The sequence below is a fragment of the Musca autumnalis genome, unplaced genomic scaffold, assembly GCF_047663935.1.
Source record: "Musca autumnalis isolate F117 unplaced genomic scaffold, ASM4766393v1 scaffold_5, whole genome shotgun sequence".
NCBI classification, from domain to species: Eukaryota; Metazoa; Arthropoda; class Insecta; order Diptera; family Muscidae; genus Musca; species Musca autumnalis.
Genome location: NW_027412088.1, coordinates 93,311,678 through 93,324,762, shown reverse-complemented (window position 1 = coordinate 93,324,762; position 13,085 = coordinate 93,311,678). Strand labels below are relative to the sequence as shown.

Sequence of the window (13,085 nt, the reverse complement as noted above, 5' to 3'; positions counted from 1 at the left end):
CTTCTTTATGTTTTTTGAATGGAAAACTCGGTCGCTGATGTTTAGTACTCTTCTTATAAAATTCATTGCCGTGTTTATTTTTATTCTTCTGGGATGTTTTGAATGGTAATTAATAAGCCTACCAGAAGATGTTGGCTTTTGATACCAATCCAGTAGCAACTTGTTGCCTTTTCTATGAATTATTGAGTCTAAGTATGGTAGTTGACTCTTGGTTTCACACTCCATTGTGAACCGTATTTGTTTGTGGAACGCATTCAGAGTTGCAAGAGTTTGGTCAATTTGGTCTTTTTTAACTATACAAAATATGTCATCAACATATTTTGTTAACGTCTTTGGTTTGATGGGTAATTTTTCCATCGTTTCGTCAAGAAGTTTCTCCATAACTATGTCCGCAATGATTGAAACAATGAAAACAAAAACTCTTGTTTTTATTCCTGACCTAAAAGCCAAACTAAACCAACAAAAATAGACAGTCCAAAGGTCAACAAAAACTACATTCGACAAATTTAACAGTGTTTTATTTATAAATGCACTTAAAAATAGAAAATAATGTTTCATGATGGAATCTCTCAAATAAAACGCTTGCATTTGAATTAAAAAATGTGACAATATTGAGAGATTCCATCATGAAACATTATTTTCTACTTTTAAGTGCATTTATAAATAAAACACTGTTACTTAATTTTTTTTAATTATATACTTATTTACTTCTTTCAATTATTTCTTATTTGGCTATGTGGATGGAATATTTTTCCTTTAATTTGTTTGTATATGTATGTATCTTAATTAAAACATATGTTGTTCATTGCAAGAATAATAATTCAACTGTTGCTTGATTGTCAGTTGTGATAGCGTATTGAAAGATGCATTTCTTTCAATCGTCATGTCTCATTTATAAGACATGATTTGTGAATGACAGTTTTCCGATAACGAAATGGCTGTTATTTGATGCCAAAAAATAATTGGATTATGCGACTTGCTGGAAGTGTTTGAAATACAAACATTGAAATTAAAAGGAAAAGGTAATTGAAGAAAAGCAACAAATATTCCCCTTAGAAACCGGAAAACAAACACAACATAATAGAAAATGAAGAAATGTATTTTTTTGGTTTGTAATGAAAATATATCTATATAACTAAAACTAAAGAACGAAGTGAAGGGAGGACAAGGTCATATCTGGTGCAAGTACAGTCAAACCTCTCTATAACGAATGCTCCTATATTGAATAATTCACTTTAACGGTTTTGCCCTATTGGACTCGGCTATAAAAAGTAGGTGTCATATAGTTGAGCCAATATGTATCGGCGTGTACTCGATGATATAAAAGAATTCTCCCTTGTACTTCGGGGATGTTGTGGGAACATATGTATGTAGTCTCTTTATAACTAAGTTTGTCCCCAACAGCTACGTCATAGAGAAATTTGTCTGTACATCATTTTAATATATTTATTTTATTAAGACACCTTCACGATTTATAGGGAATTCTTTAGTCGACCTTTTGGAGATGTTACGCCGAATGCCTACGGATTTTTTGTGATAATAAAACCAAGATTCTGGTATACATTTTAAAACACAAAGATTCAGTATTTTGTAGAGTATTAAAGAATAAACAGAAATCAATCGGTCCTTCAACAACTGCAGCAACATGAGTTGTTCTAGTCACAGAAATCTGAGTTTAATCGTGGGTTGGCTAAATATTATCCTGCCAATTGTATCGACAATTGTGGTATTAGTATCGTGGTTAATTTATGATATACCTGAAACCAAAGGTTCGGATAAGCAGTAATATGATTTTATATTATGAACTATGTGTTAAGATTTATTTGTTGTTTTATTAAAGGTGACTCCCAAAGACATGCTTCGCTGTTGCTGGCACTAATTTTCACCTACATGATATTGTGGTTCATTTTGTCGGTGTTGCTGACAAAGGGAATTTATGAGGTAAGTTCTATTACACTCTGTGTAATTTTTTGAGTCATGAAAAATTAACCATATTCTGACACCGCAGCATGATAGAAGACCAAAAACAAGAAGACGCGTGTCTCGGGGCTTCGTCCCAACACTTCGAATTGCGCGGTTATAGCCTCCCAAAAGTCTGAGGCCTTGATATCAAAAAGGATCACATTGTTAGGCTCATATCTTCCAAACCATTAAGAATTTTGATTTCCACTCCGAGGCAAAGTTGTAGTACTTGTCATAAAGAACAAAACTTGTTAATACACAAAATCCATCAAAGGTCATCTTCAAGGTCAAAAATCGTTAAGGTCAAATTGCTTTTAATTTTTTTTTGGGTTTAGTCCATAGATATCTAAAGGCTAACCATTCGTGGAAACAGTCAACTACAAAATTGTACCTCAGACCTAAGCAAAGAACTTATTTGACTGTACGCACTTTCTAGGAAACAGTACATTAATGGTTCTGAATGGTGGACAATGAAATCAGATGCGGACACAAAGTGTATGCACTCTGCGCAAATAAGCGACGTTTTATATGTTCATCTCAGATTCCTATTTAGATTTAGACAATAGTCTTCACGGTGCGCCTTAACTAAATTTAAGTGAAAGGTGCTTACACCTTGGAAGTTTTTGCGGTTTCTGAAACTACAATGTTCATAGATGAGAAAAATCAAAAAACAAAAAATCGCCGGAGGGATTTTCAAATAAATCGCGGTCAAAGTTCACATTTTTAGGGTTTTTTAGGTTTTCACGGTTTTGTTGGGAAACCGCAAGCCCTATCCAAAAGGGATTAAAGAAAGTGTTGTAGCAGTGAAAATTCTCTACATGATTGCCCTTTATGATGTTCTCGTAGTTATTACAATTTTTGACGTATAGAAGTTCAAATTTTGACAATTTACTGACTGTATCGTCTCCTTATAAAACAGGGTCATGACTGCAAATTCCCAATCAAACTTATATGTCTCAAAAATGGTACAACCTAGGAAAAAATTACAAAACCTATCTTATAGAGAATTTTCACAGCTACAAGATTTTGCCCAGTCACATTTCGATAGACTTACCGTTTTTAAGCAAATCGTGAAAACCTAACAAAAAAAAAAACCAAAAAATGTGAACTAAACTTCCGTATTTCAAAATTGGAGACACCTAGGAATATATCATTACAGTCAATCCTCTGGAGAATTTTCACAGCTACAAAATTTTCTGTGAACTTTGACCGCGATTTATTTGAAAATCCCTCAGGCGAATTTTTTTTTTGTTTTTTGATTTTTCTCATCTATGAACATTGTAGTTTCAGAAGCCGCAAAAACTTCCCAGGTGTAAGCACCTTTAATTTCTTTTCTTACATGTTTTTTTATAAATTTTCTGCTCTTTTTTAGAAACGTCATAAAATGATGATGCCCTGGGTTTATTTAACCGGTTTTATTATATTTGCATTGACGTTCCTCTTAGTCTACGATATTATAGCCGATTCAATAATGGGATATCCTTTTATTATACTTCTGCTGAAATTCATTGGAAATTGTCTGACATTGGGTAAGTGAAATTATTTTATTCTACATTTATTTCTTTTAACATCAAGTATTTTTGATTTTGTTATATAGGCACAGTGGTCTTTGTTTCGTATCCTGTCTTTATGTACTACATGAAAATTCGTTACAATTGGGATGATCCGGAACTGAAGTAAATTATTCAGTTTATTTAGATGGAAATACGATATGTTTATTTTTATTGAATTTTCATACTACACGTTTTCTTAAGCTAAGTTTTGGGTAAATGACCGAACAATTAACCTAATTAATTGTATTTATTTATAAGTTATTATATTAATACTGACAATACAATAGCATATGATTTGAACAACAAAATACGAAAACATCTTTAATTATCATTGTTCATGTGGTCTGGGTTTATTGGCATCTCTTTTCGATAACAGAAAATTTGAACTTTTGACTTGAAATTTTAAATGAATGTTGATGACCATTTAACTTGCAAATTATTTTATAATATTCTGGAAGGAAATTGTTGCTAAAGACTAGACTAAATCAAGACTTATTAGACAAGATAATAATAAAATTTATGAAAATTGTTTGTTTTGTTTATTGTTGAAGATTCAATCTCATTTGATTGCTTAAGCTGGAGTATTCCCCCAATGGCTTAACTTCATTTATTACCCTCTATTACAGAGAGTAATGTTTTTCAAAACGAACTGACAGTGTTGCAAAATTTTACTGATCGCTACCATTATCATAATTTCATCCCGGCATAGGGAATTATCAATTGGCTTTTTCAGCTTTTTGAAATGATGCCTTTTTTTAGCGAAAAACCGAACTCTTTAAGTGTCTAGTATTCTCAAATAAATGAGAATCACGCTCACTTTTCGGCTTTTCCAAAAAACATCAGAACAAAAATATTTGCAAACAACTATCAGCACGTATCAACTAAGAACTCATCATTGTTTGCAAATATTTTTGTTCTGATGTGTTTTGGAAAAGCCGAAAAGTGAGCGTGATTCTCATTTATTTGAGAATACTAGACACTTAAAGAGTTCGGGTTTTCGATAAAAAAGGCATCATTTCAAAAAGCTGAAAAAGCCAATTGATAATTCCCTATGCCGGGATGAAATCATGATAATGGTAGCGATCAGTAAAATTTTGCAACACTGCCAGTTCGTTTTGAAAAACATTACTCTCTGTAATGAAGTTAAGCCATTGGGTTGGATTTGGAAAAAAGTCACATCAATAAGTAAAGCTGCCGTCACCATTATAGTTGCCATGATGTAAAGTACGCGTTTGGTTAAGGCTTGGTGTTAGTCGGAGATTAAAACATATGGCCTCCAGTTACACAGCTGTGGATGAAAAGCTTGCTTCAGTTCGGATAAAAGATACAGTTGTCAACATCAGTCGTATGTGTGGCAATGTCCCCACCGAAGACAAGCACTAGCAGACTAAATATGTATTTTACGAGCTCTTACAAAAAAACATGTGACCGAAATACTGCCCATGACATTAACATTAATCTTGGCGATTTTAATGCCAAAATTGAATACGAGAATATCTTTGAAACATGTGACGACGAAATGATACAATAAGTGTCACCAGAAAAAAAAGAAATTTTAATACCCTGCACCACAGGTTGCTGGATAAGTTTTGTGATCACTGGGAACCTCACATGCCAAATTACATATAGTTTGGTCAACAAATGTAGCTAAATCCTTCAAAACACCTAAAAGCGACAGATATCGGTATATGCGGGATGTACCAGAACATGGACATGGGAATATTCAATGTCAAATTACAGCTAGTTTGCTTAAAAATTGTAGCAACAAATGTAGTTAAAACCTCTAAATACGGAAGATCGGAAGGTAACATTATATAGTGGCTATAACTGAACATGGACCTGTGTTGACAATTTTTAGTTAATACGTTTTCACGGTGTGGCTTAACCAAATTTAAATGGAAGGTGCTTACACCTTGGAAGTTTTTGCAGATTCTGAAACTACAATGCTCATAGATAAGAAATATCAAGAAACAAAAAAATCGCCGGAGGGATTTTCAAATAAATCGCGATTTAAGTTCACATTTTTAGGGGTTCTTTAGGTTTTCACGATCTAGCTTGGAAACGCGAGGCCTATGTAAATATACATAAAGAAAATGTTGTAGCTGTGAAAATTCTCCACAAAATCTAACTTCTTGATGTTGTCATAGGTTTTACCGTTTTTGAGATATAGAAGTTCAAATTGAGACAATGCGCTGACTGTATCGCCTCCTTATAAAACAATCTCATTACTGAAATTTCCTAAATTAAACTTAAATATCTTGAAAATAGTACAACCTAGGAAAATAGAAATCATCCAATCTTGTAGAGAATTTTCACAGCTTCAAATTTTTTTAGTCCCATTTTTATATGACTTGCGGTTTCCAAGCAAAATCTTGAAGACTTAAGATAAAAACCTACAAATTTGAACTAAAACCTCTATATCTCAAAAATGGTAAAACCTACGAAAAACCCTAAAATTGTGAATTTTGATCGCGAATTATTTAAAAATCCCTCCGGCAATTTTTTCTGTTTTTTTTTTTTTATTTTTCTTATCTATGAACATTGCAGTTTCACAATCCGCGAAATCTTCCCATGTGTAAGCGGTTTTCATCAAAAGTTAGCATGATATTGTTTTATAAGGAGGCGATGCAGTCAGTGCATTGTCTCAATTTGAACTTCTATATATCAAAAACGGTAAAAACTACGAAAATATCAATCTTGTGAAGAATTTTCATAGCTAAAACATTTTCTTTAGGCCCATTTACATAGGACTCGCGGTTTTCAAGCAAAATCGTGAAAACACTTGCTCTCAGTAAGCGAACAATGCCGGTCGCTGGAGCAAATATTAGCCTAATGTGACTTTACCTTAAGTTTTATTTCATTTCCACTCGGCGTCTCGTTGGTTTTATTCGAACTTTCTCAAAAGGGTTATTTTATTGTTGAAATTATTAGTTGTATCACATTATTTTTAACCTGTTCTGATGCATGGTTCTGATGCATATATACGGTTTCGTGGGAGTCCATGGAAGACGAAAATAGCTTTGGTTTTTTTGGGTCACTTCTAGAGTTTGGGAATTCCCAACTTTTTTTCATTCCCGGGAAATCGGGAATTCCCAGGACTATGGTAAATGGAATTCGTGGGGCATAGACGTGACAGAGAGCAAACATGAAATACCTACTCCCTTTATGTGTAGTTGTGTCATTAGTTATCTCTTTGGAACAATGTTAAGGGTAAAATAGCAATAGGGTCAAAAAGCAATAGCAAACATCTTAAACGACGTTGTGCTAAAATCGTGAAGGAACCAATAAATCATATATGACATATGGCAGCTGTTCAAGAATATCTATATATATATATATATATATATATATATATATATATATATATATATATATAGAATATCTATATATTTTTCCAACTACCATCCTAGCGAAGCTTCCTTGATATCAATAGTCAACGATATCGTATGTTCTTCTTATGGTTGAAATGCGTGTTGATCATATAACAAATCTGTTTATAAAGAATTTTTACACGGCTGACCTTTTGAATACACGGCTTCACAAAGGCAACACGGTGGCACCAATGATATAGAGTCGTACTTATATGAACATACATACCATTGTTATTACTGGTTTCCAATCCTAATATGCTCTATTTGCCACTTACACATTATACAGTGTTTTATATTGCAAACAATAATTTTGGAGAAAACAACAATTCGAATGGATCACAGCTTTTATATATTAGCAAATTAATATTCTTCAAGAATGCCACCATTAAACATTTAGACTAGAACAACCGTGATAAACTTAGTGCAGAACTTTCGTGACCGCTGAGAACCTCAAATGTCAAATTACAGCTAGTTCGTTTAAAAATTGTAGCTAAAATCCTCAAAATACCGAAAATCGGGAGATACCGTTATATGAGGGCTATACCAAAACATGGACTTATATTGATAATTTTTGGTGGAGAAGTTTTGTGGCCACTGAGAACCTGAAATGTCAAATTACAGCTACCGAAAATCGGGAGGTACCGTTATATGGGGGCTATACCAAAACACGGACCTATGCCCATAATTTTTAGAATATGCGTCTTTTGATCACAAGGAACCATACATGTCAAATTATAGCTAATTCGGTTAGATAATGTTACGAAAAACGTCAAAATGTCTGAAATCGAGCGGTACGGTTACATGGGGGCTATACCAAAACGTGGATCGATATACACAGAAAAAAATAATTACTGCATTTCAGGAATAGTGTTCATAAAGTCTTGCCAAAGTTCAAATTTCTGCATTTCATGAACGCCTTTCGTAAAGCAAATAAAAATACTGGTTTTTCTGAGAGATTGAAAAAATTTTTTTGACGAGTGGTTGTTTTTGTTATTTTTGGGCTAACAACCGCCACACACCACCAACCAAACCAGAGAAAAATTTTGCTACTTTTATTAATTCTTTTATTTTGTATTATTTTAAAACCTTCCGTTTCTTCTAATGATTTTCACTGTAGTTGTTATCGTCTTGTGAACGTAGCAGAATAATACGAACCATATGCATATTAGGGCTATAACCAAAAAAATACCACCACATAGCCGTGTAGAGCATGGAAATCTATTATGAAACACGGTGTCAATTTTTCTCTATCGCGAAAAAAGTTTCCGCACCAAATGCATTGAAGTTCTGCAATGCATTTTTTAATTTTATCTGTCATAACAACATATTTGCTTTTCATTAAAATTTTTATTTTTTTGTAATCTAATTTAAAATCATTATCAAAGCGTTCTGGACCAATTTCTTCTCAAATCGCGCCATTTCGGACCACATTAGGATTTTTTGACACTATTGCAATTTTTGGTTTTTCTTTATAAACTCGTGAATTTTATGTTTATATTTTTTTAATCTATCGGACCAAGGAATATGGGGTCATTTGAAACGAATTCGCGAAAGTTACAGGCTGTTTTTGTTGACTTTGCTTGTGAGAATCGTATTTGTTTTCTACAAAAACACAACACCAGTACCATGTGGGGAATTTTGTCCTCATAATGAAAACGCGTTTCTAAGACCGATTCTGTGAAAAAAGTACCCGCACCGGCCGTGATTACTAAAACCCTTTTGATATTTTTTTTACGTAAAATTTTAAATTTGCTTTGTTTGAATAAATATTTATAGAAAAAAATACAATTCTCACAGACAAAGTCAACAAAAACAGCCTGTAACTTTCGCGAATTAGGTGCAAATGACTCCATATTCTCTTGTCCGATAGGTTAAAAAATATAAACATAAAATTCACGAGTTTATAAAGAAAAACCAAAAATTGCAATAGTGTCAAAAAATCCTAATATGGTCCGAAATGGCTCGATTTTAGAACAAATTGGTCCAGAACACTTTGATAATGATTTTAAATTAGATTACAAAAAAATAAAAATTTTAATGAAAAGCAAATATGTTGTTATGACAGATAAAATTAAAAAATGCATTACAGAACTTCAATGCATTTGGTGCGGAAACTTTTTTCGCGATAGAGAAAAATTGACACCGTATTTCATAATAGTTTTTCATGCTCTACACGGCTATGTGGTGGTATTTTTGATATTTGCAAAAAAGTGCAAAAAGTTATATCCCTAATGCACATACATGTTGAGCCTATCAGCACTAGGTTGATATATTAGATGCTGGCTTTATATTAAAGATATTTAAAATTTGTAGTTGCGAACTATACAGCCCCAAAACACTTTGTTTTTTCGACACCAAACGCACTGTAGTTGATTGGTTTGTCAGTTAACTAACAACAAAATGGTTGCTACGTAGTTTAGGTATGTTGTTGTGGTGGGTATGTGTGTGGTGTGGTTTGTTCCCAGCAAACCAATCGTGCCGACATCGGAACGAAATTCGGATACGTCCGATATCTGATCCGAAATCGTTACGATATCTTAACGAAAGTTGTATGAAGTGGTTGACATAATTTCGGAACGAAATGTCGGAGCGACATCGGATCGATTTCGGTCCGATTTCGTAACGAAATCTGAAGAAAATCCTTGGGAAATTCGGAAAGGAAATTTCTTTCCGACATTCGTTCCGAAATCGGAACGAAATCGGTACAAAATCTGAACTATTTCCGCTCCGAAAAATCGTTTAGAAATCGGAACAAAATCTGAACGACGTTGCTTCCGAAATTGTTCAGACTTGTCGGACATCCGACATTTGGTTTGCTGGGTTGATATAGTCTCATTGTGATTGAGAGACGATGGTGGGGGTTGTGTTGTGGTTTGTTGATACATTGTCAATGCGATGGTGAGACGACGAGACCATTCAAAAGAGAACGAGAACAAAGTTGAGAGCATTTACCAACCAAGAGAGGAAATATGAGAGAAAATAGTGGAATATAGGGAAAAATAAGAAAATGATTTTGTATCCCATGAAAATCTTACATATTTTTGAAAAAATAGTGGCTTTTGGATGGAGGTGAGAAACTGAACATGTATCTTATGTGAGGTACCTGTACAGTATGAAAAAACTACATCACGAACGAAAATATGTAAAAATTCTTGAAATATTTTTTTCTGTGTAGCCCATCGTCTAACTTAACCTGCCTGCAAACAAAAGACGCATCTTACCAAAATTTCAGCTTCTTATCTCCTTTTGTGGATGCTAGAGCCATTACCATAGACGGACCCACGAACATGCATAGATCGACTCATAATTTTACCCTGATCAAGGATATATGTCGAAAATGATTATTTAAATGCGTTACAAACCGAAAAACAAACCTAATATACCCTCCGCACTATGGTGGAGGGTAAAAAAATTAAGTGACCCAAAGAAACCAAAGAAAAATATTTGCAAACGTAATTAAAGTTAAAACTAAGTTAATAATCAGAATTGAAAGAAAAACAAGTGGCCAAAACCCCATTTTTTTGTCGTCACCGATTATTAAGTTTTATGCGGGATTAGATAGTAAACATATTGAAACCAAGGAAACCAATAAATTAGGTCAAAGTATTGGAGGCGTGGCGTCCTCCTAAAAATGAATTTTTTTTTCGCAATTTTCGAAAATACGTAATTTTTGGAAATTTCTGAAGAAAGAAATAGCTATTTCTCTAAAACTATAACAGATATTGTGTTCGTTGTTTTTTGTTAGGTAGGTAATATTGTTGTCTTAAAGATCTGTTTAAATAAATTACCGTAGCATTTAAAGTTTTCCTCAGGTGCTAAATTTTAGTGAAATTCGAATTTTAGTTTTACGTTTAACACTTTTTTAAATTTTTTAAAATTACATGGGTAAAAATCTGTGTTTTTTCCATACGGTTTCCTATATAAATTCCAGCTTTTTTACACAAATGGACAATTTTTTAATATATGAGTTTTTATAAGAGTTATATGATTTTTATGAAAACCCAATGAGGATTTTTTTTAATTTTGGAAAAAAATTTCCAATTTTGTTTAATTTTTTGTATTTGTTTGGGTTGTTTATTGTTTAGATAGTTAGAACATATGAAAAACTCATATTTTGATAAAAAAAATATAAAAAAACTCAAATTTTTAACTTTGACCTTGAATTCCTCTGCAACTAATAAACCGAGTTCGAATTCATTTAAATTTATCGGAAAGCTGATTATGTTATCTGTCCAAAAAAAAAAAAAAAAAAAAAAAATATGGCAATATCTCTATCCGTTCAAAAGTTACAGAGTTTTGACCAGGAAAAACGAATCTGAACCACTGTGTGACGTTAAATTCGGCCGGGCAGAGCTTTTTATATCCTCCACCACGAACTTTATTGCAGTGAATAAGAACAAGTACTTTCTCTTATTACAGGAGCAGTATATCGTAACTGATAATACTCCCTTCAAAGGAGCTCATATGGGTCGTCATCGTAGTTCTTTCCAAAACATAGATCAATATTTACAATTTTCCGGTTGAATAATGAGGCAAAAACCTTCAAAACATCGAAAATCAGAGGGTACCGTTCTTTGAGGGCTATATGAAGACGTTTCGGTGGAATATTGAGGCCACAATCTTCAAAATACATACCGAAAATCGGGAGGTACCGCTCTATGGCTATAAGAAGATGCAGATCTATATAGACAGATTTTAGGTGGAAAGTTGTATACCCCCCACGAAGACTAAATATAATATTTCAGCCATTTCCGTGAAATATTGAGGTCACAACCTTCTAAATACCTAAAATAGGGAGGTACTGTGCTATGGGGGGTCATATGAAAACGTGGTCCTATTCCGACAAATTTCAGGTGGAAAGCTTTACACCCCCAAAGAAGACTAAATACCAAATTTCAGCCATTTGGACCATAATTTTCAAAATACAGAACATCGGGACGTACTGTTCTATGGGAGCTATATGAAGGTGTGGACTTTTACCGAGAAATTTCAGGTGGAACGTTTTATACCCCTAACAAAGGCCGATATGGCCCACTTTCAATACCAAACATCCCAGGAGTAATATAAACTTCTATACCAAATTATAGCTCTATCTTTAAAATTGCGAGCTGTAGCTTGATTTCAACAGACGGACAGACGGACATGACAAGATTTATTATTGATAGTATATTGAACATCTTTGTCAAAAGTTAGAGCAATATCTGTTGGAATAAAAAAAGTTATAGAGAATTTTTTGAAAATAGATTTTTTGTCAAATTGTTCCATATCCACACTTATGACACAAAAGCAAAATATTGTAAATCACATGGAACAAAGTGACAAATAAATTTTCCTATCTCTGTCTCAATAAAATTGAATATTAATTAGTTAGGTTTTAAAATATTAATTTCATACTTGAAATGAACTTAAGCTTTTAATTGCCCACTCTCAACACAGATTACCACGTACATACATATATCTTTTGAATGATTTTTCTTTCCCACACCAAAGTACATAGGCAGTACGGCTTTAGAAGTTACCACGCTTCGGAATCTATTATTGGCATATAATATGACTTCGTTTTAAAACTGCTGACATCTCTCCTATTATTATTCTTACTAATTCACAACCACTTCAGGAGTGTGGCTCTGTTACTATTTGTTCCCTACCGACAAAAACCTAAAATTTTAAATGGAAATTTAAATATAAGTTCGCAGCATTGCACTATAGATAATCTGGCCTGTTTTTGAGGCAAAAATAAATAGCGGTGGACTTATGGACTTTTTATTGATTTTTAATGCTTTATATGCAAAAGTAGGCTAAAACAAAGAATCAAACTGTAAAATTCGGATATAGCGAATATCGGTTATAAGAAACTACGCTTACAACGAACAGAGTTTTGTGTACCCAAAGAATTGTTCTTAATATTTTACACGCATTCATTTTCTTAAAACGACCACGACCATAACGAACAAAAATTGTCAGCCCGCGAGTAGAATTTTTTACAATTTGTTAGGATTTACAGGTCCGCTTTTAAGCACAAACCGATAACGACGAAATTAAGCACTGTTTTAAATATTTTAATATATGATATTTAAAAGTATAACGGATATAACGAACATCTCATTTTATCTATTTTATTGCTTCCAACCCAATGAACGTGGTTAAAACAAAAGAAAAACGGTTATAGCGAACTAAAATATTTTGATAACCCAATGCA

The 13,085-nt window shown here is 33.2% G+C and overlaps 1 protein-coding gene across 1 annotated transcript; it reads left to right on the top strand.

The window, feature by feature from the left end:
- The first annotated feature begins 1,582 nt into the window (after nucleotides 1-1,582).
- LOC141406704 (uncharacterized) lies at nucleotides 1,583-3,823 on the top strand. The gene is made up of 4 exons (XM_073992630.1): nucleotides 1,583-1,769; nucleotides 1,841-1,941; nucleotides 3,335-3,491; nucleotides 3,560-3,823. Exons 1-4 carry the CDS (start codon nucleotides 1,646-1,648, stop codon nucleotides 3,640-3,642), a joined length of 465 nt encoding a protein of 154 aa, XP_073848731.1. The 5' UTR covers nucleotides 1,583-1,645; the 3' UTR covers nucleotides 3,643-3,823.
- Nucleotides 3,824-13,085: the final 9,262 nt, after the last annotated feature.